Source organism: Chanodichthys erythropterus, chromosome 13, assembly GCF_024489055.1.
Source record: "Chanodichthys erythropterus isolate Z2021 chromosome 13, ASM2448905v1, whole genome shotgun sequence".
Classification (NCBI taxonomy): domain Eukaryota; kingdom Metazoa; phylum Chordata; class Actinopteri; order Cypriniformes; family Xenocyprididae; genus Chanodichthys; species Chanodichthys erythropterus.
This window is the reverse complement of record NC_090233.1, coordinates 35,384,835-35,409,050: the sequence shown is the minus strand read 5'-3', so window position 1 is coordinate 35,409,050 and position 24,216 is coordinate 35,384,835. Positions and strand designations below refer to the sequence as shown.

At 35.0% G+C, this 24,216-nt stretch overlaps 1 protein-coding gene and 2 long non-coding RNA genes across 5 annotated transcripts; 1 reads left to right on the top strand and 2 right to left on the bottom strand.

Annotated features, from left to right (window-relative positions):
- Nucleotides 1-660: 660 nt before the first annotated feature.
- Nucleotides 661-11,599, bottom strand: LOC137033955 (uncharacterized). 2 transcript variants are annotated; one of them, XR_010896891.1, is made up of 5 exons: nucleotides 9,072-11,599; nucleotides 8,840-8,980; nucleotides 8,442-8,510; nucleotides 8,236-8,325; nucleotides 661-1,492 (listed from the first exon to the last, which is right to left on the bottom strand). It is a non-coding gene; the product is annotated as an uncharacterized lncRNA (long non-coding RNA). The 2 variants fall into 2 exon arrangements; XR_010896890.1 differs by lacking the exon at nucleotides 661-1,492 and having other exon boundaries at nucleotides 8,121-8,325.
- Nucleotides 5,700-6,413, bottom strand: LOC137033661 (uncharacterized). The gene is made up of 3 exons (XR_010896870.1): nucleotides 6,061-6,413; nucleotides 5,885-5,970; nucleotides 5,700-5,798 (listed from the first exon to the last, which is right to left on the bottom strand). It is a non-coding gene; the product is annotated as an uncharacterized lncRNA (long non-coding RNA).
- Nucleotides 11,591-21,420, top strand: si:dkey-27p18.3 (uncharacterized). Of its 2 annotated transcripts, XM_067406469.1 has the most exons (13): nucleotides 11,591-11,613; nucleotides 12,435-12,482; nucleotides 14,923-14,960; nucleotides 15,080-15,376; nucleotides 15,954-15,991; nucleotides 16,741-16,801; nucleotides 17,018-17,170; nucleotides 17,462-17,505; nucleotides 18,076-18,139; nucleotides 18,364-18,567; nucleotides 18,665-18,858; nucleotides 18,958-18,988; nucleotides 19,147-21,420. In XM_067406469.1, exons 3-13 carry the CDS (start codon nucleotides 14,942-14,944, stop codon nucleotides 19,197-19,199), a joined length of 1,158 nt encoding a protein of 385 aa, XP_067262570.1. In that variant the 5' UTR covers nucleotides 11,591-11,613; nucleotides 12,435-12,482; nucleotides 14,923-14,941; the 3' UTR covers nucleotides 19,200-21,420. The 2 variants fall into 2 exon arrangements, with proteins under 2 accessions (XP_067262570.1, XP_067262569.1); XM_067406468.1 differs by lacking the exon at nucleotides 11,591-11,613 and having other exon boundaries at nucleotides 11,620-12,482.
- Nucleotides 21,421-24,216: the final 2,796 nt, after the last annotated feature.

Below are 24,216 nucleotides of genomic sequence, written 5' to 3'. Positions count from 1 at the left end.
TCTTACACTGATTTGATGCTTTTTTCAAAAGATATAAATTTTAATAGTGTGTCAATACAAAATAGCTTTACTACACATTAAGGGTACAAACTACACTTTTACAGTAAATATTACTATATTAAACACTGTGACTGTGTTCTTTAAATTGAGATATATATTTTGCAACTTCTTTTAGACTGTTCTGATGCTTTTTTCCAAAGATATTAAATTTAGAAATGTGTCAATACAAAATAGCTTTATTACACTTTAAGGGTACAAACTACACTTTTACAGTAAATATTACTATATTAAACACTGTGACTGTGTTCTTTAAATTGAGATAAATATTTTGCAACTTCTTTTAGACTTTTCTGATGCTTTTTTCAAAAGATATTAATTTTAGAAATGTGTCAATACAAAATAGCTTTATTACACTTTAAGGGTACAAACTACTCTTTTACAGTCAATATTACTATATTAAACACTATGAGTATGTTTGATTAACGAGTAATTTATGTTTTGTATCTGTGTATTATTTATGTTTTAAAGTACTACCATAATAATGATAAATCAATGACAACTGCATACATAACTATAAATGATTATGAATTTTTTTATAAAAACAAACAAAATAATGTTCAAAATAATAAGAAAGTAAAACACGAATGTATAGTTGCCTTTGAAGAAGATTTTACTATAGTAAAATTGATAATAATACAGCATAATATAAGCATGTCTCACTCCACAAATATAATCATACATGAACAAAGAGCAGAAAGGGTGTGCGCTTGCTAGTAAAAAAGTATGCTGTATGAGAAAATTTAGGAATGTGTTTACATGTATGGAAATGTATATTTCAAGCTGAAGAATATGTGTCACATGGTAAATGTTAAATTTCTCAGAATATCTATAAAATGTATGGCGAAGGGCTTTTGCCTGTATATATAGTGAGACGATAGCAGAAATCAGGAGCGGTCTCCTGAAGAGGCTATCTCCTTGGTTGTACAATAAAGTAAAAATACTTCTGTAATCAAAGATCTTTGACAAGTCATTTTTTTGCATAAACCACAACACTTTCTTAAAGTAAAAGAGGTTGTTATTGAAAACCCTTACATTGTTCATATCACTTCACTTGCATCCTAATTATGAAAAAAAAAGAAGAAAAAAAAACATTTTAGGTGTTTTAAATGTTTTTGTAGATAATAAAAAGTAAACTACCCAATATCACAAATATTTCAACCTCCCAAATGCAAGTATTTCTTCCCCCAAAATTCATTCACATAAAAGACCAGCAGAGGACAACAAGCAACACAGCAATATGAAGCCTATACCAAATACTAAAAAAGTGTAAAGCATTTGCATAACATATCAAATAAACATTTTTTCTTACAATGTAAGAACACTTTCAGCATAAGCTCCTCTAACTGAATTACAGACACAAATCACAAGTCCATGGTTCTTCCTGTGCTGGCACTTTAAGACGATACCACCTCAGATAAATTTCACATTGAACCTGGGAGGAAAATAGGAAATGTTGTTAGATTTATTTGCACAGTGTTGTAATTATTAAATGTAGTTGTGAAAACACATGCTTTCACTTAAAAAAAAAAAAGTCAACAGCCGGATAAACAATACCCAGTCGTAGAGCACATCTACACTGTAAAAAATTTACTGTGAAATTTACAGTAACTTACTGGCAACAATTAGCCAGTAAGTTACTGTGAATACGTTTTACAGTAAGGGTACTGTACTTCCATTTACAGTATTTTATGTATACACTGTGAATTCAAAAACAATTAAATACTGTGATTTTAGTTGTATTTACAGTAACTTACTGGCTAATTGTTGCCAGTAAGTTACTGTGAATACGTTTTACAGTAAGGGTACTGTACTTCCATTTACAGTATTTTATGTATACACTGTGAAATCAAAAACAATTAAATACTGTGATTTTACTTGTATTTACAGTAACTTACTGGCTAATTGTTGCCAGTAAGTTACTGTGAATACATTTTACAGTAAGGGTACTGTACTTCCATTTACAGTATTTTGTGTATTCACTGTAAAATAAAAAACAATTAAACACTGTGATTTTAGTTGTATTTACAGTATTGATTGTTTTACTGTAGAAGAAAAAAATACTGTGATTTCGATTGCATTTACATACAAAAAACAGTTAAGCACTACTTTTTTTATGTATTGTATGCAATACAGTACTATAAACAGTAGATAACAGGTAATCACTGTAAATTCAGTTTCTCGCTGTACAATTTAAATACTGTATCACTGTGATTTAATATTAGCCATCATTAAAAGAATCACCCATATTCTAAAACATAGCAATCAACTGCAGACAATAAGATAATTGTTAACAGTTATTTATTTAAAAACATTTGATGAACAGGAATGACAAAACAGGTACAACATAAAGGGATAATGGACATTGGACAACATGCCATTATACCATCCAAAGTTAAACGAACATTCTGTGTTCCATGCACAGAATCTATGCAGAACTGAACACTTAATTCTCTGCTATAAAATATTATAAATTCTAATTGTATGATAGAAAATGGCTAGAAACAAACTGCATCCATGAAATCATCAGCATTGTTACTTTGTAAAATAAGCCAATACATTAACATTACCATGCAACCAAGTGTTATTAAGTTATGAGTACAGAGAATTGAACATGAATTTATAAATCAAACACATTCATAGACCAAACAATACAATCAATAAATAAATGTAACCAATGATTAATGTTTTGTTCTTTTTATTGAAAAAGTGTTTCATCATTAGAGAGATGGGTATAGTTAAATAATGATTTTATCAATTATATTTATACTCTTATGATTACTACTCTCCAAAATTTAGCACAAAAATGATATGTGAAAAAGAATAAATATTACTTTATTTGCAAAAAAATGTTTTAAACCATTTCCTAAGTGTCCTGTATGAGTAATATATACTGAGGTAATGTGCTTTAATACTGCTTTACTAGAACTTTTACAGTCCTTGAGCTTCCCAAAAGATAAAAAAAATCTAGAAGATGACACTCATAAAGAGTAAAAGATATGTATAAAGAGCAATATAGAGATTTTTAGCATTTCTTCAAATAATACTTTGGCCCACCCAAAAATACATGTACAGTTTTTTGTTCAAGAAAATAAACATGTGGACTTTCTCAGGAAGAATTTGAGATCTCTCATTACCGTGTCCTCAGCTGTGTAGAACACTCTTTCCAACAGTGTTGAGGAGGAAGATGATGGAGAGCTGTGAGAGAAGAGGAAGTGTGTCTTTCTCAGGCTCTTCTGAGGCAAGGATCACTTTGGATTTTTGCAAACTGGAAGCTAAAAAACAATGTTATTGTAGTAGTTGTTGTAGTCAGGTTTATTATTTGTTAGAAAGGAATGAGGAAAGTGTGTCTAACTTACATGTTCCTCCTCCTCTTCATCTCGGTCACCACTGCCATCATCCTCCTCCTCCTCTGGCAGCTGAAAGAGAAGATTACATTGATAGAAGCTGCATTTTGAAAGCAGTCTCTTCCACTTACCAAGGCTGCATTTGTTGAAAAATATAGTAAAATAATAATATTTTAAAGTAGTTTTACTTTAATATTCTAAACAATTTTACTATTAGCTATTTCCTTACAGATTTTAAACACTGACTGAATGCAACTGGCTCTGACTAGGTGAGTTTGGGCAAGATCCGTTAAATTACCGAATTACATTTATAATCGTGTCACTGTCAGACTTACTCATTTTTCACCTTTCCCTTAAATCTAGGGTCTATCATAGCAGCATCCTCAAAAAATACATCTTCATGTACACGAAAGCACAAAAAAAATAATTTAAATATTACCTAAATGTTTTTTGTATTCTTCAAAGTATTTTGAAATCATTAAAATATTATCATGTATATATTGTAAGTTATAACATTGTTTTTATCATGACATGAGTTCATGTCGTTCCAAACCTGTTAAGACTTTCATTCATCTTCAAGACACAAATAAAGATAATTTAATGAAATCTGAGAGCTTTGTTCCTTTTATTGACAGTCTACACAACTGCCACTTTGATGTTTAAAATAAAACAATTTCATACAGATCGTAAATCTAATCTAATAAAGAGGTTTAGTCCAAATTTTCTGAATAAACTTGATCACCTTATATAATAAACAAATTCAACACACTAGTGCATTTACAAACAAGTTGAGCTTCCATTTTCCATTGTTTGCTAATTAATGTTTATATGTGAAAAAAGTCTAAACTCAAACTGTATATTGCATTAAGCGAACAAGTCTCTTCAAAAAATTTGGAATAAACTTCTCCATTCATATGGATCACTTTTACAATCACTTTATGAACTTTTTGAAGTGTCAAAGTGTTAGTTGCATGGTCTGTAAATTGAGGGATGGAAAGCTCTCAGATTTCATTAAAATATCTTCACTTATGTTTCGAAGATGAACAACAGTCTTGGCAGGCGTACACTGTGAAAGTTCTAACAGTTTGTGAGCCTTTGCATACAAGTTAGTTAACCCAATAATCATATCAAAGCAGTTGGTACATTGCACGACTGCACTACACAGATTTTTTAAAAACAAGACTTAACATTTATCTATTATGGGTCCTAATTAGGAGACAATGAATACATTAAGCTTTGTGCCATGCTGTTTATATTTAAGCAGTAAAAATGCTAATTTCAACGGCCAAAACAAGGAGCTTGTGGATAAGATGATGAGTGGAAGGAGATTTTGGATTGTATTTGATAGTATCGAACAGATTTAAAAAAAAGTTTTAAACATGCTCTTTCAATCCGAATGAAATGTCAATTGGACCCGGCCAATTCATTCCAATTAACATGTGACTTCTTGTTCCATCTGTGCTACTAGTCTGATTATTAGAACCCATGTAAACACAGCTAATGTTGCTGCTATAGTTTTAGATAAAAAAATATATATATATATATATATATAGGGTTGCCAAGCAGCCTATGTGATGTGATTGTGTATCATTTGTAAAGGATAAGTAAAGGATGACAGAATTTTCATTTTTGGGTGAACTTTAAGTCACATGCAACAATGTCATTCAGAATAAATTTGCCAAATCAAATTTTTTAAAATTTCATTCTGAATGTAAGGGGTGGTTTAAACCTTTTCTAATATGTTCGATAGGACATGTAAACACTTGATTAAAACAGAAATTTGAAAGTGTAAAGCATGTGGAATGATGTAGAAATGATGCAATGACGTACGAAATCAACCATTGCTGTTGAATGAATGGAGTGTAATAAATGACTGTTTTCATAAAATTTTTAAATGCTTGTTTTTAGTTTTGAGCATTTTTACTGCTTGATAAATATAAGCTGCACGGCACATACTGTAGCTTCATGTTCTCTGCGTCTCCTTATCAGGACCTGGAATGATAAAGTCTGCTTTTTGAAACATAAAAGAAGCAATGACAGGATGATGGTTAACATGCACCAACAGCAGGAAAGTCTGTAATTTTGGACAGACAGTGCATTTTAAGATATCAAATCTGATCTCTAAATAAATGTACACATCAACTATGTTCAGATTCATCAATCAGAGATTTAATTTTGACTGAAATAAAAAGTGTAAATGTATCAAATAGTAAAATTGCTGACCCCTTGAATTCAGAATTATTAACATCTTGTCTCTGTGAAATTCAACCCTGTGAATTACCTGTTTGTCCTTCTGAGCCCTTTAACGAGAAGGCTGCTTTTATGGCTGGATGCTGATTGACACACCTTTTGACCATGTTCTCACATCCAGGACAACAAAATGATCAAGCAGACCTGAAAGACATGACCCATGATTGAAATCAATTTAAATACATTTAGTCTTACCTGTGATATTGGAAAAATGAGGCATAGTTTTTCACCCAGTATACGCTGCTTCTCCTGGAACATCGTCCTCATGATGGATGATCTCTAGATCCTGGACCCGTGCAGTCCACCTGGAGATTATCTGAATGATATGTGGTTGTATATAAAGGGTAATTAAAGACTGAACGTTACATACATATCAATAGCAGTCAGAAACGAATTTAATACCCACCCCTGCTTTTAATCATCAATTATTGTCATGGCATCATGGCTGTCTCTCCTCAGCTACTGAAAATAAAAAGTATGTTAGATAGGAATGAATAGACTAATCACACATAACGTTAAACCAGTAAGTGGCGACAAACGAGAATATTTCGTTATGAACAACTCTAAATCATTGACTTACCAGGATTATTGAAAGTCATTACAAATAATTTTAGTAAACGAATCGTTAAGTAATTAACCGTGTCTGATTAACGTTAACCGTTTTATACACAATGGTTCACGTGAGCTTCAGGAGACCAGGCAGGGTCTAAAATTAACAAACACTCTACTACAGTTGCCATTTAACGAATATAAGTGATTATTCTGCTGTTTATAGCATTAAACAGTTAACATTACATTTAAAATAACTAAAAGAAAAATGTAAAACTGTCTCAGATTTGAACGTTACCGCCTCACGGGAGACAACGCTCGTGCGCACATAACCAAAACGGAATTTATTTATTAAATACATTTAGAAAACCAAAAACACTGCACTAACATTACTCGTCACAAGTGATATTTAGTGTCATATGGGCAAAAACGATGAATAAAAGAAGATTTGCAGGGCTTACCTTTTACTCTGTGTCCGTCTGCTGGAGGTCGACCGTTGATGCGCATGCGCAGTACTCAGATTCTCCTAAAGTCCGTTTGACCTGCTTGTTTAAAAGTTCGAATTTGTCTCGCGCATGCCCCATCCAATAAATATCCGTAATTCACAAACACGACATATATATATAATATATAAACAAGTCTTTTGGCACTCTAGCAGTTCATAAACAAAACGGCATATCTTGCGGAAGAACACTGTAGCCGGAGCTACTTCTCTCTGTTATCTCTATGACGAGTCACGCAGGTATTTGTGCTACTCCGCAGCGGTTTCTACACGGTCTAAAATAATCCAAATATACACACTTATTCTAGGTGTACCATAATAATTCAGGGTAAGACAAAAACACGGTATGGAAAATAGATTCATGTTGTACATTCCCATTGTAGATTTTTTTGTACATTTTGAACACAAAAAGTTACACGTCTGGAATGTTATCAGGAGACCATGGATCGCGTCGCTACAACATTCTCCGTGGGATTAACCAGCGACGTCTTTTGAGGACGTGCCCACGACGTTTCTGGAACGTTAGCCAAGATTCTAAAAAATGGAACATTACCACGACGTCCTCATAACGTTGTCATAAAGTAATGTCACACTGACCAAATGACGACTAACACTGACGACGTCGTCACAATGTACTGTGTTTGCTGGGTTGCAACTTATAACCAATGGTCATGCTTCAGTTCAAATCTGAGGATGATATCTAAAAAAATTATGCATTTATGAAGCCTATATTGTTAGACCATGTCAGGGGAGACTTTGGAGATTAAGATAAGGCTTATCAAATATTTTATTGCCCTGTTAACACCTACACCCAAACACCCATTTACGGTCACAAAACAAACAAACAAAACATATTCTTGGAATCTAATGTGAATTCTTTAAAAAATATATATTGTATGGAATAGAAAGCTCCTGCAGCAGGTCCATCAGAGTACAAGTTACATGACACATTTTAATTTATTAATATTACACTTTTACTTAAAGCTCACTATCGAGTATTTACATCATATTCCGGTAATGAATTCTGAACAACAATAATCTGGAGCCGTCCATGTGAAAGGGGTACAAAGAAAGATATGATAAAAAAAAGGAAAATTACAGTAGTTTACTTTACTATTTACAGTACTATAGTGGCTAAATTGTGATTTTTTTACAGTAATGCTTTGACTACTGTGATTTCAACTGTAATTCTTGGACTACTGTGATTTTTACAGTCTTACTGTAAACTTTACAATATTCTACTGTAAAAATCTTATACAGTAATGTTACTGTGAAATCGACAGTAAATAACTGTAGATTTCACAGCCATTTTTTACTGGATCTCTTTGTCTGTATCCACAGTTTGAGCATTGATCATCTTTGTGACGCATTTCTTTGCGTTCACACTTAATGCATTGCTTCTCTTTTGGGGGTAATTCTTTTTGCAGTGTGTGATTATAGTCTTACACAACATGAACTTTGCTTAGTTTCCATTATTACTGTTTTGGATCTACACATGCTAAATATCTTTTTTAAAACAGACTATCATACCCGAATTTTTGGCATGCCTTTTCATTTCATTTCATTTGTACCACTCAGAGAGTCAAGCATGAAAAGGGTGTCAGTCTGAGCATATACAAACTAAATTGGATAAAAAGAAACAAATAAATTAGCAAATAAATGTCACTGAAAGATCAAACATGTCTAAATGGGCATATGTAGTAGCTTATCATTGAAATTAGAACTCTTTTACTTACCACAAACCTCCAGTGATTTTTGGTGATATTGACAAAAGTGATGACCCCATCATATTGCTGTAAGTTGACCTGTTTATCAAAAATTTAAAAGATCATGTCTGTGCAGTGTACATGTGAAAATTAAATATCATAAGTAGTTGCACTCTTCAAAATCCTTGCTGTTCCATCTGCTCTCTTGTGCCATTTAAAATGACACCTGTGGTGTCATGGCTTAGCTGGTAGAGATTTGCATCCTCCTTATTAAGTACAGTTATGAAATAGCACTCAATAGTCTAAAATGATAAAGCATTTCAATTTGAATCACATTACTTGATTGACATACATTGAGGACAACATTTACTGTTACATTCAAATATAATTGTAATTATGCATTTAGATTTTTGTTCTGTAATGTGTACCTCTCCAAATAACCATTCATGTGGCCTCAGTGCATTGAATTCCTTGTGATGTAAAAGGAACTCGAGATCCTGGCTAGGAGTCTGAACAATTACAACAACTAGCAGCTCTGTATGTTCCTTCTTCTTCAATAGCATCTGGATCTGTAATAATATGAAGTTCATAGAGTAAATAATAGCGTACCTTCATATATGCAATTAATAGTTTAACGTTTTGTTCTAATGACTTCATCACCTGTTCATCTACATGGAGTCCATCTGCAGGAGGCTGACATGCATCAGAACTTGAAGTTTCCACTTCCACATCCTTCTTGATCCTCTTTTTGGGGAGCAGGTATTTTATGTGGAACAGAAAAGAATTTGGATTTGGTGGATGGGAAACGTTCTTCCTTCTTCCAAGTTTCTTGAGACTGATCAAGGTTCAAAGGTGCCTCAGGTTGCCGCACAAGCTTTTGAGGGAGTTCATGCTTGATGATATGCTCTGTATACCTCGCTTGTAGAGACTTGTGCATTTTTCTTATGAAGGTCCCTGGTTTGACTTTTTTTTCTTTATGCATTATGGAATGTTTGACAATTCCAAACCACCTTTCAATGTGACAGTTGGCATCTCTTGTTTTTGGTTGTTTCTTTGTTGTCTCCATGTACTGTTCATGACATTCATCCATCAGGTCTCTCAACACTCCAAAGAGGAAAGATAGCAAGGTATACCAAAGAGGACTGGGGGATGCCTGGACAAAAGTATGGGTTGTTTTCTGTTGCCAACCCTGTGTCATCATCAACCATTTCTTCCTTCACCTCTTTCATAATCAGCTGAAAAAAGGCATAGAATTGTAATTTGCCACGAATGGTCATTGCATGTGTTCTGTCTTCCCTTTCACACATTTCCTAGTCTTCAGATTGGGGAGTTTCTTCCAGTGGCTCCTCTTTGGATCTTGAAATGACACTCTCCAAATACGCAGACTTTCTTTGATGAGGTCTGTGTTTTGTTGGGTTGTGAGCAAGGCACATAATGCACGGAACATCTTTCTTGATTAAGTCATGTTGCTGGCATTTTGTCTTGCAAAAGCATATATGGCATAGTATCTCAGTCCTTTGTCATCTGTTTGCCTACAGATTGCCAGTCTGACAGCTTTCAGGATGTGAGCAGAGCAAATGTGTAGTACAGTATGACTTCATTTCATCCACTGATTTTTTTGTTCATGCAGAAGTTATATGCTCTGTTGAGGTAAGTGCTGATGTGCTCTTTGTTGAAAGCGAGCATCACACTTTGTATTAAAGCCCAGCTATTATCAGTTTCGACCTGGTGAATTTTTATTTGGGTGTACTTTGATAAATGCAAAGTGAATTGCATGAGCCAAAATGTGATTGGTGGTACTGAGTGCTTCATTGGAGAGCATTTCACAAATAGGCAGTGGTGGTGCATCTCGACCTGCATTTCCTGGAAGAGTGAGCGCATAGTACAACACCGGTTTGGGCTGTTCTGGAATTTTTGACACTACACCACCAGTGGCATCAAGATAGAGGGACACAGGAGACTTACTTCACAAATGATGCACAAGAATGCTGATCCTCAACTAAGAGTACAAATGAACAATGAACCAATTCACACTGAAATGCTGTATGTAGCCTGGTATTTTGAAGTATTTTTCGTCAATGTCCTTAAATATTGTCTGCATTAAGGATATTTCCATCTTGATGTTAGAGTGTTTAATGAAGTCATATTAACTGAAGAAGTTCAGTATCAAAGGTCTAAGGCTGTTTTGATGCACATACACAGTTCCAGTTCAATAGCTCTTGAAAACACACTCACAGCTTTTCAAAAGAAGTTGTAAAATATTTATATTAATGTAAAGAACTAATGAAAAGTGTTTAATGAAGTCATATTTACTGAAAGAGTTCAGTATCAAAGGTCTAAGGCTGTTTTGATGGACACACACAGTTCCAGATCAATAGCTTTTGATAACACACTCACAGCTTTTCAAAAGAAGTTGGAAAATATTTATATTAATGTAAAGAACAAATGAAAAGTGTTTAATGAAGTCATTTTAACTGAAAAAGTTCAGTATCAAAGGCTTAAGTCTGTTTTGATGGACACACACAGTTCCAGATCAATAGCTTTTGATAACACACTCACAGCTTTTCAAAAGAAGTTGGAAAATATTTATATTAATGTAAAGAACAAATGAAAAGTGTTTAATGAAGTCATATTAACTGAAAAAGTTCAGTATCAAAGGTCTAAGGCTTTTTTTTTTTTTTTTGATGGACACACACAGTTCCAGTTCAATAGCTTTTGATAACACACTCACAGCCTTTCAAAAGAAGTTGGAAAATATTTATATTAATGTAAAGAACAAATGAAAAGTGTTTAATGAAGTCATTTTATCTGAAAAAGTTCAGTATCGAAGGTCTAAGGCTGTTTTGATGCACACAGACAGTTCCAGTTCCACATAATGCGCATTAGCGACATCTGGTGGTCAGACTTGTTTCTCCACCATATCTAAATCATCTAAATCACATATCTACGGTTTGAAAAAGCACTTGACCAAAGCTTCGGAAGTCCGTGACATACGGAATCACTCTTGTCTTGAATCAGTTATATCTAATAAAAACTAATCTCATCTAAATTAATTAATTTGTGCCTCGAAGCCTCGGTATCAACCGTCCCATCACTAGACTTAAGTACCATGGACAGTAAGTCTTTATCACGCTGTCAATCGAAACTTGCACTTTGTAGACGGTGCCTCAGATTAACAATGACGTCACAGCACTCCATAGAGGTAAGTGTGTTTGTTTGCTGTCGAGTTCTACAGAAAATTGTGTTGTACTTTGTGCTCATAACAGTCAGTAACGATAATAAAATTAAATTAGCCTTTTTTAATGCTGATTCACAAAGTTATTGAAAGCGGAAGTCCGAATGTGCGAATATAAAACCAACTTTACCGAAGTTACATGTGGCCTGGCCGTTCAGACGGAGGTCGCATTTCAAAAGATCGGATACGTATCGGATTCAGGACCACATACCCAAGTGGCCTGGGTCACATTTGAAAAGATCGGATCTGTGTCGTTCAGACTGTCATGAAAAGATCAGATACAGGTCGCATGGGGCAAAAAAAAAAATCGGAATTGGGTCGTTTCAGCCTGCAGTGTGAACGTAGCCTAATAGAAACACCCAGGATACTTGATATTAATTATTGATATAAACAGCAAAAGCTACATGTCGGTTTGCTGGAGTGTGTGGGAAGTGTTTAACCTCAGTAAAGTGAAAGTGAAAGTATTTTTCCTCAGAGGGTTGTGCTTGGGTAAAGTTGGTTTTATATTCGCACATTCGGACATCCGTATTCAATAGCCTTGTTAATCACACATTTGGACATTCAGTGGACATTCACAAGTAAATATGACATTAAATCAATACTTGCCTATTTTGATCGACTGTGAAAAATGTTGTAAGTTGACAATCGTTGGTTGTCAATATCATGTCGCTGCTTAAAATTCGCAAACATTAATTTATTGCACATTTATTGGAAAGTCGGAATTTATCAGAAGTCCGAATGTGCGAATATAAAACCAACTTTACCGAAGTGAGGGTTGTTCTGTTCAGATTTAGTTCGGCGCTGCACTTCAGCTGAGGCAGAAGATTTGAAGAAAGGTAAGTTAATGCTAACATACATTCTAACCATACACAAAATGTCACTTAACAACCGAAATCTACAAGTTAACATTTACTGTAATTTATTTTCACTGTCGTTGATACTGGCACTGTCAGACTGACCAAATTTGCTAAACTGAAAAAGTGTGTAGGCTATCTACTGATCGGGTGATGATCCAATCCAATTTTCTTTGAAAAACCGCCACAAATATAAACATTGGATTTCCAAGTTCAACTATGGCCTACTTCACTAAAACAACTTATACCCAGTCCAAATATCCACATCTTGCGATCTTGGCCACTTGAGAGCGCGTGCACGCGACAGGAAGTAGCCTAAGTGCACAAGACTGCTGAGTGATCCCAAATGGCACCCTAAACCCTCTCAGCCTATCGTGTAATGGCCTCTGGTCTCCCTCCCTGGGTACCGCCGGCCAGAGCCGGAGCGTTAGCTTTAGCCGTTACACCTTTTTGGCTAAAGGTTGCAGGCTTGCCTTCCAGTGGCTTTGCCGCATCGTCGATGGCGCATAGAGGCCGTAAAGTGCGCGCTCGCGAGCACAATTCTAAAACCTAAAATAATAAACCAGAAATGCACAAGTGCAGTGCCCTAAGCGTATCCCATCATGCATTATGTTCGGGAACTCGCATGCCCCGAAATCGCGAGACGTCAAGGAAAACATAAGACTGTAGGTGTGTTCGACATCACTTAAAGAAGCACCACAATTTTAAAATTGTATTCTGTTAGTTACATAGCGACCACTGAACAGACATTTAGAAATGTATTTTAAAATGCAAAGTACTGAAAATAATAATAATAATAATAAAAAAAAAGCTGGGAGTGCTCCTCAATATCCCTCCTCGTCTCCTCGCTCCTCCGCCCTCCATCCTATGACCCGGAAAACGATCGAGCTGAGCCATCTTGAAGGACTTCTCAATTATCTAATTGCACCGCCGCGAGGAGGCAAGGATCGAGGAGTGAGGAGGCTTCCCGAGGAGTCACGAGCGAGGATACACAGGTGCATCCTTTGCGGAAGTCTTTCTCATCGAGAAACGTGACACACGTATAAATTCTCCTCCTCCTTCATATCTGTCACAATAATATAAATGTATGCTTTACTTTTACAGTTTAAATAAACTTTATACCTCTTATATTTAAATGGGGCATCTTGCTTTATTAATATTTATTATATTTTTTTTAAATAACCAAACTTTATTAACATATGGATAGGTCCCTGAAGTGCAATTGATGACGCTTTGAAGTGACGCTAAAGGGAGTGAGGATATATCATTTCACTTGATTCAATTCCTACGTCCTCGCATCTTTTCCTTGCGTCCTTCCCTCGCATCCTGAAGAGGTGGAGCTAAGACGCGAGGGAAGGAAGCAAGGAAAGGAAACGAGGATGCACAAATAAGAATTGAGAAGCACCCTGGGTATTTGAACAGGGCAGTACAGCCCCCCCAGCCACTGACAGATCATGTGACTGGACACTATCAAACTTCCAATCACTAGCATCTGTCGAAAGTTTTACCGTTAAAGAAAAAACAACAAAATTACAGTGTGAAGTCGTAGGGCTGGAAATTTTAATTGTTCAGTCTGCGTAACAGTGAAAGATGCCTTTAAGAATTAAAATAGAGGGTATGCACATGACGTCACCGTCAGCCGGAGTGACTGCAGTTACGCCCACTGAGTGTCAAAAAGACTGAGTGGCAGCTTTTCAACGTGAATGCCGTGAAAAACACACAAAACTCTTCTAAAACTGGAAAGAGCTTTGAGATTGACTGTACAAATAGATTTGACAAAAAAATCTGAGGTATATTTTTACAGACTGCCGAAAGCTAAAGAAAAGAAAAGCAAATGAATCACTGCAATTCACAGAAACAACTGGACTCCAGGCAGTGAAACATGGATTTGCAGTTATCATTTGGTCAATATGTTGAATTTTTGGGTAAAAATCATACCCTATATATTGTATTGTTATATATTGTATTGACAACTCAATTAAATATTAAATCAATTAAATATTTACTTATGTTATATTCATAATTGGGTGTTTTTAAACAAACACTTCCAAAAAACTATAGCCTACAAGTATTAGGACTGGATGATATTACATTGATATAAGTAATCACCCGGATTTAGACCTACCTATAAAACATTCAAATTTACTTTGTGTTTCCCCGGCATCCAAATCAGGCACACATAAATGTCTGGAAACACGATTCCTTTGCCACTCATTCTGGCTGAGGGAGCATGTTCCATGTGGGAAAGTGACGTCAATGCATACCCTCTGCATAATAATGTACATTGAAGTTGAAACTGCTATGCCCATATCAATTTGCGCATGTTTGAAATCGGGGCTTTGCACCTCTGACATTAGGGATTATCATCCCCAACATGGCACTTAAAGCTTAAAGCTCATTCTGTGTCACTTTGTGTCTTAAGTTCCTGTTAAGGAGGCAAAATGGAAGCTTCAAACAACAGTAAGTTCTGTTAAAAAATCTATTTTATTTTCCTTCATAATCAAAAATACCATTAATATGATATAAAAATAATAATCATTTATGCAAGTCCACATTTTTTCTCTTTTTTCCCAACACAGATGAGTTTCAGATAGTTCTTTCTGAAGAAACTAAATCGGATACCATTCTGTGCCATCTGTCTCATAACATCAGTGCTGTTGCCATGGAGATCAGGTGGTTTAAGGAGACAGATTGTGTTTGTTTCTATAAGAACAAACGGTTGATAGAGGGGATAAGATATGAGGACAGAGTGAGTCTATCCATTGATGAGCTGGAGAGAGGAAATGTATCTTTACAACTAAAGGAATTAGATGTTGGTGATTACCTGTGTCAGGTCATCAGTGACAACAGAACAGAGGAGATAACAATACACACATGTGAGTGTTTCATATAACCCCATTCTACATCAGCTCTAATCACCTGTCAGAATGAACTAAAATCTAGAGGTTTGCTAAGCATTGGTTTGTCACTGATCTCTCATCAGTTTGTGATCAGTAAACTGTAGAAATAAGAAATGAGACCTAGTTCAAATGTGTAATGGTGGAGCTCCTACAGGGGTTCAGACTGTAGGTTTGCCGAATGACTAAAGAAACGTTGACTATAGGCCTTCATCACTTTCAACACCTTTGTGCTTTCCAAATGGCCCTTATAGCAAAAGAGGGGGGGTTGAAACAATAAAGCAAATGTCTTTGTTCATTTTAAAATATCTTTGGATATTTTCAGCCTTACAAATGTATTTTTAAGACTGTCTTATCAATGTGCAAAAAAATAACTTAAATTAACAAACCCTCATAAGATATTGAGTGCTAAATTTCAATCCCTCAATTTCCCAATTATCAGTATTTTCTCTATCTCTGAATTTAACTGGTTAAAATTTTCAACATATTTTTCTGATCACTCTATTATTTTAAATATTTTCATGTGATTTCACTGTTACTCATATTTTCCCAACAGCATTCAAGACTGATGAAGATGTAAAAAGGTCCAAAAAGGTAACAGAAAAATATACATTTTACTTTAAATACAGTATTTTTTTTTATTTATTACAGTATTTTTATACAGTAAATACAGATATGTTTCTAATATTTATGAAACAAATGTAAATAAATGAAAGTATATTCTGTAGTTCACTTTGCTCCAATAAGATTTATTTAAATAATTTTCTTTTTAATTTATATAATAATTTTAATTTAATTTGCCATTGCAAAAAATAATCTGCATTTTTTTAATACAAAACCTCAAAAGGTCCACACCTTCATTCAGTGAAGTTCTCTCTAATCTGGTTTCATTGATTCTAATCATCCAGAGCGCTTTAACTAGAAGGTTGTTGTTGTCCAATTTTGTCTTCTACTGTCAAAAACATTTGCAGTCACAGCTTACCACTAGGGCAGTACCCTTAAAGGGGCAACTTTGTACCTTATCTACACCTAAAAGATGCCTCATAGTAGAGTAGTATAATGGTACTACAATGAGTAAATGATACAAAGAAGTACCTTTAAGGGTACTGTCCCAGTGACACGCTATTGTACCACTGAAGGTAACATCTTTGAACATTTTTTTCTGAGAGTGTTATATCATCAAACCTAGTGGAATTTGATTGCTTACTTATATAGATTATATTCTCACCATAGTCAACAATACTACTCAACAGTACTTATATCAACCTGAACAGTCATATGAGTATTTCACAAAAGTTTGTATTTCATATAAGGTTGTTGGACAATGTTCTTCTCTTCAACAGGTTGACAAAAAATGGACTGATGAAGAGAGAACAGAAATGGCAAATTCTGCTTTATCGGCAGGTGAGATCTGTTAGGACTTTTTTTGTGTGTGTGTCAATAATCAGAACAAACACAAGCAACTCAGTGGACTCCATCTGAAAAAAAGCTTAAAATAAATGAAGTTTAAACACTTGATCTATTCAATATAAAATAAATAAAATGTGGTTATCTTGTATATATGAATGTTTATTAAGGATACATTATGCTTGATTTTTTTTTTGGGAATTGTGTGTACAGTTTTCCATAGTCTAGAAAAAAGAGATCTTCAGAATAGTAATTCTTCAGTGCTGCAGACAGAGAAACAGACAAAGACTGAGGAGAACGACATGCAACAGGAGCATTTGAGCAATCAACAACCAGGATGTTCAGATCAGAAATTACTGGACAATGGTGGGTGTTTATGGTATATCACATTCATAGTTTCTCAGGATACATCTAAATAAATAATTTTTGTGTATTCCAAAGTTAAATCTTTACATTAACATGCACATTATCCACATGAAGACAGTGGATGGAGCAGGTCAGCCATGATCAAGGTTTCAGTTTCAGTTGAAATGAGGGCTGTGCATTCAGAGCAGATAACAAACAATGTTGCAATGTACCACACATTCTAGAATGTATTCTGTCTAATCATTTTATCTTCATTTCTACTGATTTTACCAAAATGTTTTACAAACTCAGGGCCCGGACAAAACCGAAATGAAAACCCACACAAATCAAATAAGGTAAGCCTCATTTATAAAGCATGTATATGCACAGATTTGATGTTAGAGTGTGCGTACATATAAATCGCCAACGCATATATTTATATAAATGGTCTTTAAAATGGAAAAATGCTTAGTGTCACGCCAGGGTCAGAGCAGACGCATTTTTCCTCGTCAGTGTATTGCAGGTTTTTGGAAATCTAAGCTATTCTTGCAGCTCACGATTGTAAATTAAAGGATTTAAACGATGACTGGTGATTTTTTAAGGTAAATGACATTAATTAGGCATTGTTTACAAGGCAGAGAACTAAAACCATTCAGCTGCGTTCAAAGTTCAAAATCATTTGCAATTTATACATTTCACATCTGAAAGAGAGGTGTGTTTTGAACACGTGTTTTACACATGTTTTCTGTGCGTAGGTTCATTCTATGAATAAAATGTACGTATAGTTGTGAAATGATTGTAAGATTAAATGTAGGACTGTTTCTATACAACATTTTATAAATGAAGGCCCCTGTCTTAAATTGTTACACCTAAGATTGTGTTTAAAATGTCAGACTTTTTTATTTCTCTGGTAAACACATCTACAGAATGAAGGTGAATCTCAGTCAGTTTGGAAAATGTGGCCAAGAGGGGAGAACAATTCTAGTAAAAGTGAGTTTTTTTTTGTTTTTGTTTTTTTTGAGGAATCACTTATAATAACCAATTGTTTATTTACACATATTACATGCTTGACTTTTTGATTATAACTCATCTTTCAGGACACCATTCCAAAGAATGGAACTGATTTTTAAAACTGTGTTTTTATCTTGCATCTATTTTTATGATCTTATTTGTACATTCCCATTTTACTTAGTCCATCCCAATTTATTTTCCAGAGGGGGTCAAAGTGTCCTCCATTTTGGCTGGAAAGACAAATAATTGTGATAAGGATTTTATCAACATTCTGGAGGAAAAAATTGAGAATCTGGGAGAAGCTGCTACAGTGGAAGAGAGTAACATTATTTTGGTTTTCTGTCCTATTGTTTCTCGAGCTGGAACTGACATTGAAGCAGCACTGAACAATTTCAATTACTCTACAGGTTCTGTGATCATCACATTATTTTAATTTTTTTTAAGAGTAATTTGAGTCAAGGTGATACATTTATAAGTGTTTCATATTTGTTTGTCCTTGAACAGACTCTAAGCTGGTTGTTCTAGTGGTGCTTCATCACACGTTTGACCCAGAGAAAATTGTACCAGACAGCAGCAAATGTGTTACCAGGACAGACATGCTCACAGTGGATTGTCTGTTCTATGAGGATGGAGGATTACTGAAGTGTCAGAAGAATTCAGATGCATATAAAAAAGTTGTGCATTGGTTAATAGAACAGGTATTTAACAATATGATCCAAAATACGAAAACTGTCATAAAATGTAACATTTGAAAAACGTGTCACTCGTAAACTCATGTTGTAATCATTATTTTACAGGGGAAGAAAATGGATGTCAAAATACATAAAAGTAGGTATAGATTAACTATAATCTATATTATTTAAAATCATTTAAATAAAACATTTCCTGCATGAAAAGTTATGCATATGATTTCTGTTTGCTGTATGTCCTAATGCTTAGTAACACATTTTAAACTTTAAAACTCTCTCTGTCTCTCTCTCCAACAGAACATTTACCCAACAAACCAAACTGGTTTTCCAGAAAATCCTCCCAGCATTGAGGATCAGTACACACCTTTCGCTCTGTCCACATAATTTACTGCAATGCTAAATTATTATTAGCTATTATAGAGTGTGAATATAGGTTTATATAAAGTATGAAAATAGAAATAGTCTGATTATAATAAACCATTTATGTGATGTGGATGATGAATGAAGAAAAAGTCTACTATAGAGTCTAATTTATAAAGTCTACTCCAGTGCTTTAAGTGGGCCGGTACGCACCGGTACTCAGTACCGCCACTTCCAAATATAGCTCTTGAGCGTACCGCCACCTCTCCGTGCGCCCAGAACGTGCTTTTAGCGTACCGGTACGCTCATTTGGACTCATCTGTTTTAATAGAGGTTTTAATCCTTTGCCTGCGCTGTCGCTTTTCAGAGCGCCCTTCACAATGCACGTTTCTTAATTCGTCCCATATTATTTTATGTACATTTTGTTAAAATTTCAATACCCTTTTGCACATTTTATTTATGTTCAGTAGCTCTTTCTAGCTCAAGCAAATCCTCAAACTAATAAAAGGATTTATTATTTTTTAGGTCGTCTGTTGACTGTTGTATATAAAACCCCATTCAATATTGTTGTTACCTCAGGGGATAAGGGGAGTCATCAAAAAAAAAAATATATATATATATATATATATATATTGTGGCAGCAGCTCCAATAGCTGCTGATGGCTTGGTTATCCAACGCATCCTTTACGCACACTCAAAGTTCTCTCTTAGTTGATCTTTTGATTACTTTATTAAATATAATGCAAATGGTTAAATTACACAATGATAATGATAAAGGTAAAGGACATCCAACGTGAGGCCTCCACTGCCCGTATGTGTGTGTGGTAAAAAAAAACTGCATGCGTTCCCCTCCACCAAGCCAAGTTCCTCTATGTGTAAAACACCTGTTTAAAAACCTTCTGTGCCCACACTGCCCCCACCTGGTGACAGCCCGCAATACACGTACAACACTGGCTCCTATATATATATATATAAATTATATATAATTTTAGGCTATAATAGAGTACCGGCACCTCTTTTGGGCCACTTAAAGCACTGGTCTACTCTATACTCTATGTACTGATGAAGTATATCCATTTTTGCATTTCTCCTCTAATATTTGCCTGAAACCTAAGAGATATAAAGCATTATTATATAAATAATTAGGGTGTATAACTATTAAATGGGTATTTTATTGCTTACGCAAATTTCCTTGCAGTGGTCAAATGTGTTTGTTCCACCAGTTCAAAATACAGTTCAAACTATAGCTTTTGCAGATGCTAAACTGAACATGGAAAATGCTGGAAATAGTCAAGTCAGAAAGGGAAATCATTTGAGAAGTTACATTGAGGCAAGACGTTAGCTTTAAAATGTGACTTAACACTGTCTCTTATAAATAATACATTCTCTAGGTGCATCCCAATTCACGTATGCACTATTCTATGATGTTTTTAAGTACAAATAGTGTGAGTAGTGTGTTCACACTGAAAATGTAAAAAATTATTGCACTTTAAATACCCAGTTAATGGAAAAAATGAAGTGTGGAATGTTGGACACTTCATGCACTCAACTGTTGCAGCTTTAATTACCTTGCGGAGGGGGAGGGGGATATGATGTTGATGTTTAATGACAAAATAACCTTATAAAATGTACACACTACATGGATGAGTACATAGTGTAAGTGCATAGTGTTATTATTTGGACGCAACTTCTCTTTATCTGTAGGCCTATACCGCTCAGTCATGTCTTTTAAAGAGGTTTCTTTTTAAATGATCTGTGAAGGTTTTTTTTAATTATTGATGTTTAAATGTAAAGTGATGTACTTTAAAAGTGGACTGTCAAGTAATCATTAGTAAAGGGCCAATTTTTCAAACAATTGTATAGATGAATAAATATAATTTAAACATACCTGCAAATAAGACACAGTCACCAAAATCAAAACTCCACAGCACAGTGATATATACAACCTGTATTTATGAAGTAGTGCAGATATCAGTACATAAATTATTTAATGTTTAATTTCAGCTATACAAGTGATCTGCTCATTCCACTCATTTCTCCATCATCATCATCATCATCATCCAAACCCAGTGCTTTGCTGAAGATTGAAACCCTTTTGATAAACATGCACAGCTGTTGCATAGAAATCACCTCTATATTCTCTTTCATGCAACTTAATAGTGTTTTTCTTTGATGTAATGTGTGAACTTTGAATAAAGAAGGGCAACCCACACTGTGTATTTTAGGGCTTGTGTTTTTTTTTTGTTTTTTTTTTTTCTTTTGTTTTTTTTTCTCCATTCTTTCAGAAATGAATTAAAATATAAAGACTTGCTGGTGAGGTCAAGCTGGGGAGATAAGTGAGTGGCACTGCTAAAGAAACAAAAGAAGGTTTAGCAAAGTAAAAACTGACGACATGGTCTAAAAATCACTGACATATGCAGTGTAGTGACTCTGTATATTAGCATTGCTGGGTTAAAGAGTTGAAGAGTTCAAATAAAAGTTATTTTAGCACTGCAGTGAAATTGCAACACTGACCACATGTGGCAGCTTTAGGAAATGCAGGGATCATGGTGTAGTGCTGCCCAGTGTCTTTTTTAATACTCCAGATTGTTGTTTGGGGAAAAATTGTGCTTTTTGCAGGTAGACCATAGTCAATGTAACTCTGAAACAAATGTTGCATATGTACAAGAGTGTGAAAATGATTTCAAATTTTTGTTTTTTGTGGCTATGTTTTGGGAGGGGGGACTTGGTTGACTGGTTGTCAGGAGTGAATTTGCTTCAGCAAAGATAAGACAGAGACATACAGAGCAACATTTTGGTAACAGACATTCATTCAATCACATTTATCAGACAGATACATAGTGCAAAACAGGTTTAGACCCCATTTATGCAGTTTCTATGACATTATAATCAAAGACACATCCAGATTTGACTCCGCCATAATAAGTCTAAGCCAGTGTGTGACTGTTTTTGGCTGTCATAAAGGGCTGTTTTGTGTCATGTGACCGCAGGAACTAACTACTTCTGAAAGCAAATGCACATAATCAGCTCAACAGCCAACATGCAGGTCAATATTTGCATGTTTAACTGGAGCTGATCAGGGGTCAAGCGTCTGTAAGCAATGCTTTCTGTGATCAAAACTAACTGAATTCATAAATGCAAGTTTTATCTGAAACATACTGAATGTAATACTGGATGAAGTGCCTGCATCTGCTTATTACATGCATTCATAAGGCACCCACAGTGAGAAAAAACTGTCACAAAAACCCATCAGATGAGTCCTAATGTTTTTTTTTATCTTCCAAGCAGAGGTTTGTTGACAGTGTTAGATTATAATGAATGTGATTATTCACAGATTTAGATTCACAGGACTAGTTTCTACAAGGTCTAATGTCAAGTTCAGACATTGGTCTTAGTTTGAATATGATGCTGTTGCATAGACAATGAGGCCAGTCAGAGTTTAAACTCAGAAGATAAAATTTGTGTGGTGAAAACAGAGCCAGAGATTAAATGCTTGACCTCACCAAAATGATTTACAACGTAAATTAAAGCCGTATAGGACCATCAGTATAAACAAGTGGAAAAAAACACCTTAAAAACAGACAAATTGTAATGTTTATTAACGATTCTTGTTTACTCTGATATTTTTGTTTGTATCATATCTGTGTAAATATAATTTGCACATATATATTTGAACTATTTTAGGGGGAAAGTCATGGTCTTTGTTCTCTTAACATCTAAATTAAACACAGAAGTATTTTAATGGTGATTTCTTTTTTACAAGGATCCTGATCTTTCTCCCTGGCCCAAAAAACAAACTGTAAACAGTAAAAGTTGCTTTCCATATGCAAGAGATCTCGGAAAAGGCGGCTAACGCGCATGTTAACCACCTAAATTCAGCCAGGGGGACTTTAAAACAACTTTTTAACTTGTTACATTTTCATAAGTTGATAAAAATGATATATTTTCTTTGTGTAATTAGACGCTGCAGTTCATAGAAGTAAATCTCGTTTACTAGTATATATACAAATATATATATATACAATCTTTTTCTTTATAGCATGACAAAGTCACAGACACCCTATTTTATGTGTACTAATTTTACAATCAAAGAGTGATGTAAGGGGGCAGAGATGATAAAAAGCAGCATATTTGTACACATACAGGGGGGTGATCGTACTTCCTCTTAGTTCAGGGAAGAATAACCTTGCACTTTAAATTCGAATCACGATAACCTAATAAATACGATCAATGAGATTATACGTAGTACATTTGAGCTCTTTCTGGATGGAGCTGTATTCACACACACACACACACACACACACACTGCCACATTATGTTCACATATCATGATTGAGACTTTGTCGAGTGTACTTTGGACTGAATCACACTCACATCAGCACTGTGAAGCATCTCACATGATTAAAACCATTACTACGAGCAGCAGGTGGAAGACGTGTGCGGCCTCAGGTGAGAGAATGGTGTTCCATACCGAACATTTTCCCATGATGCACTGTGCATGTGCGTATGCATGTGTTGGGCTGTGTAAGGATGTCGATCAGGAGGAACACTGTCCCTACTACCGCACCAGATTTCTCTCTCGGAAAGTCCTCTCTGTCACTTTCTCTCTCTCTCTCGAACTCGCTTGGAAGAGCAGAGCAGCTAAAACAAGCGGAATCGGTTACTACATACAGTATATTGCTTCAAGAAAACGCTTCTAAAATATTAAGGGCTATAGTCATCCTCAATAATCTAAAGTGCCTTTTCTGTGAGAGTCGAGTAGGGCGGCTGAACGGGCCCTCTGATGCTGGGATACGTTCATATACTGATTCTTTCACAGACGTTCTCTTCAACACATTGGCACACGCACACAGACACACATCGACACATTCAAGAAACATAATCAATTACATCTGTCCTGAAATCAGGCTGTCAGGACAAACAGAGCGACAGAGACAGAGAAATGCAAGTCCTGTCTTCTCTCTGGAAAGATGGAGGGATGGATGAGTAAATAAACGTGTCGAGAGA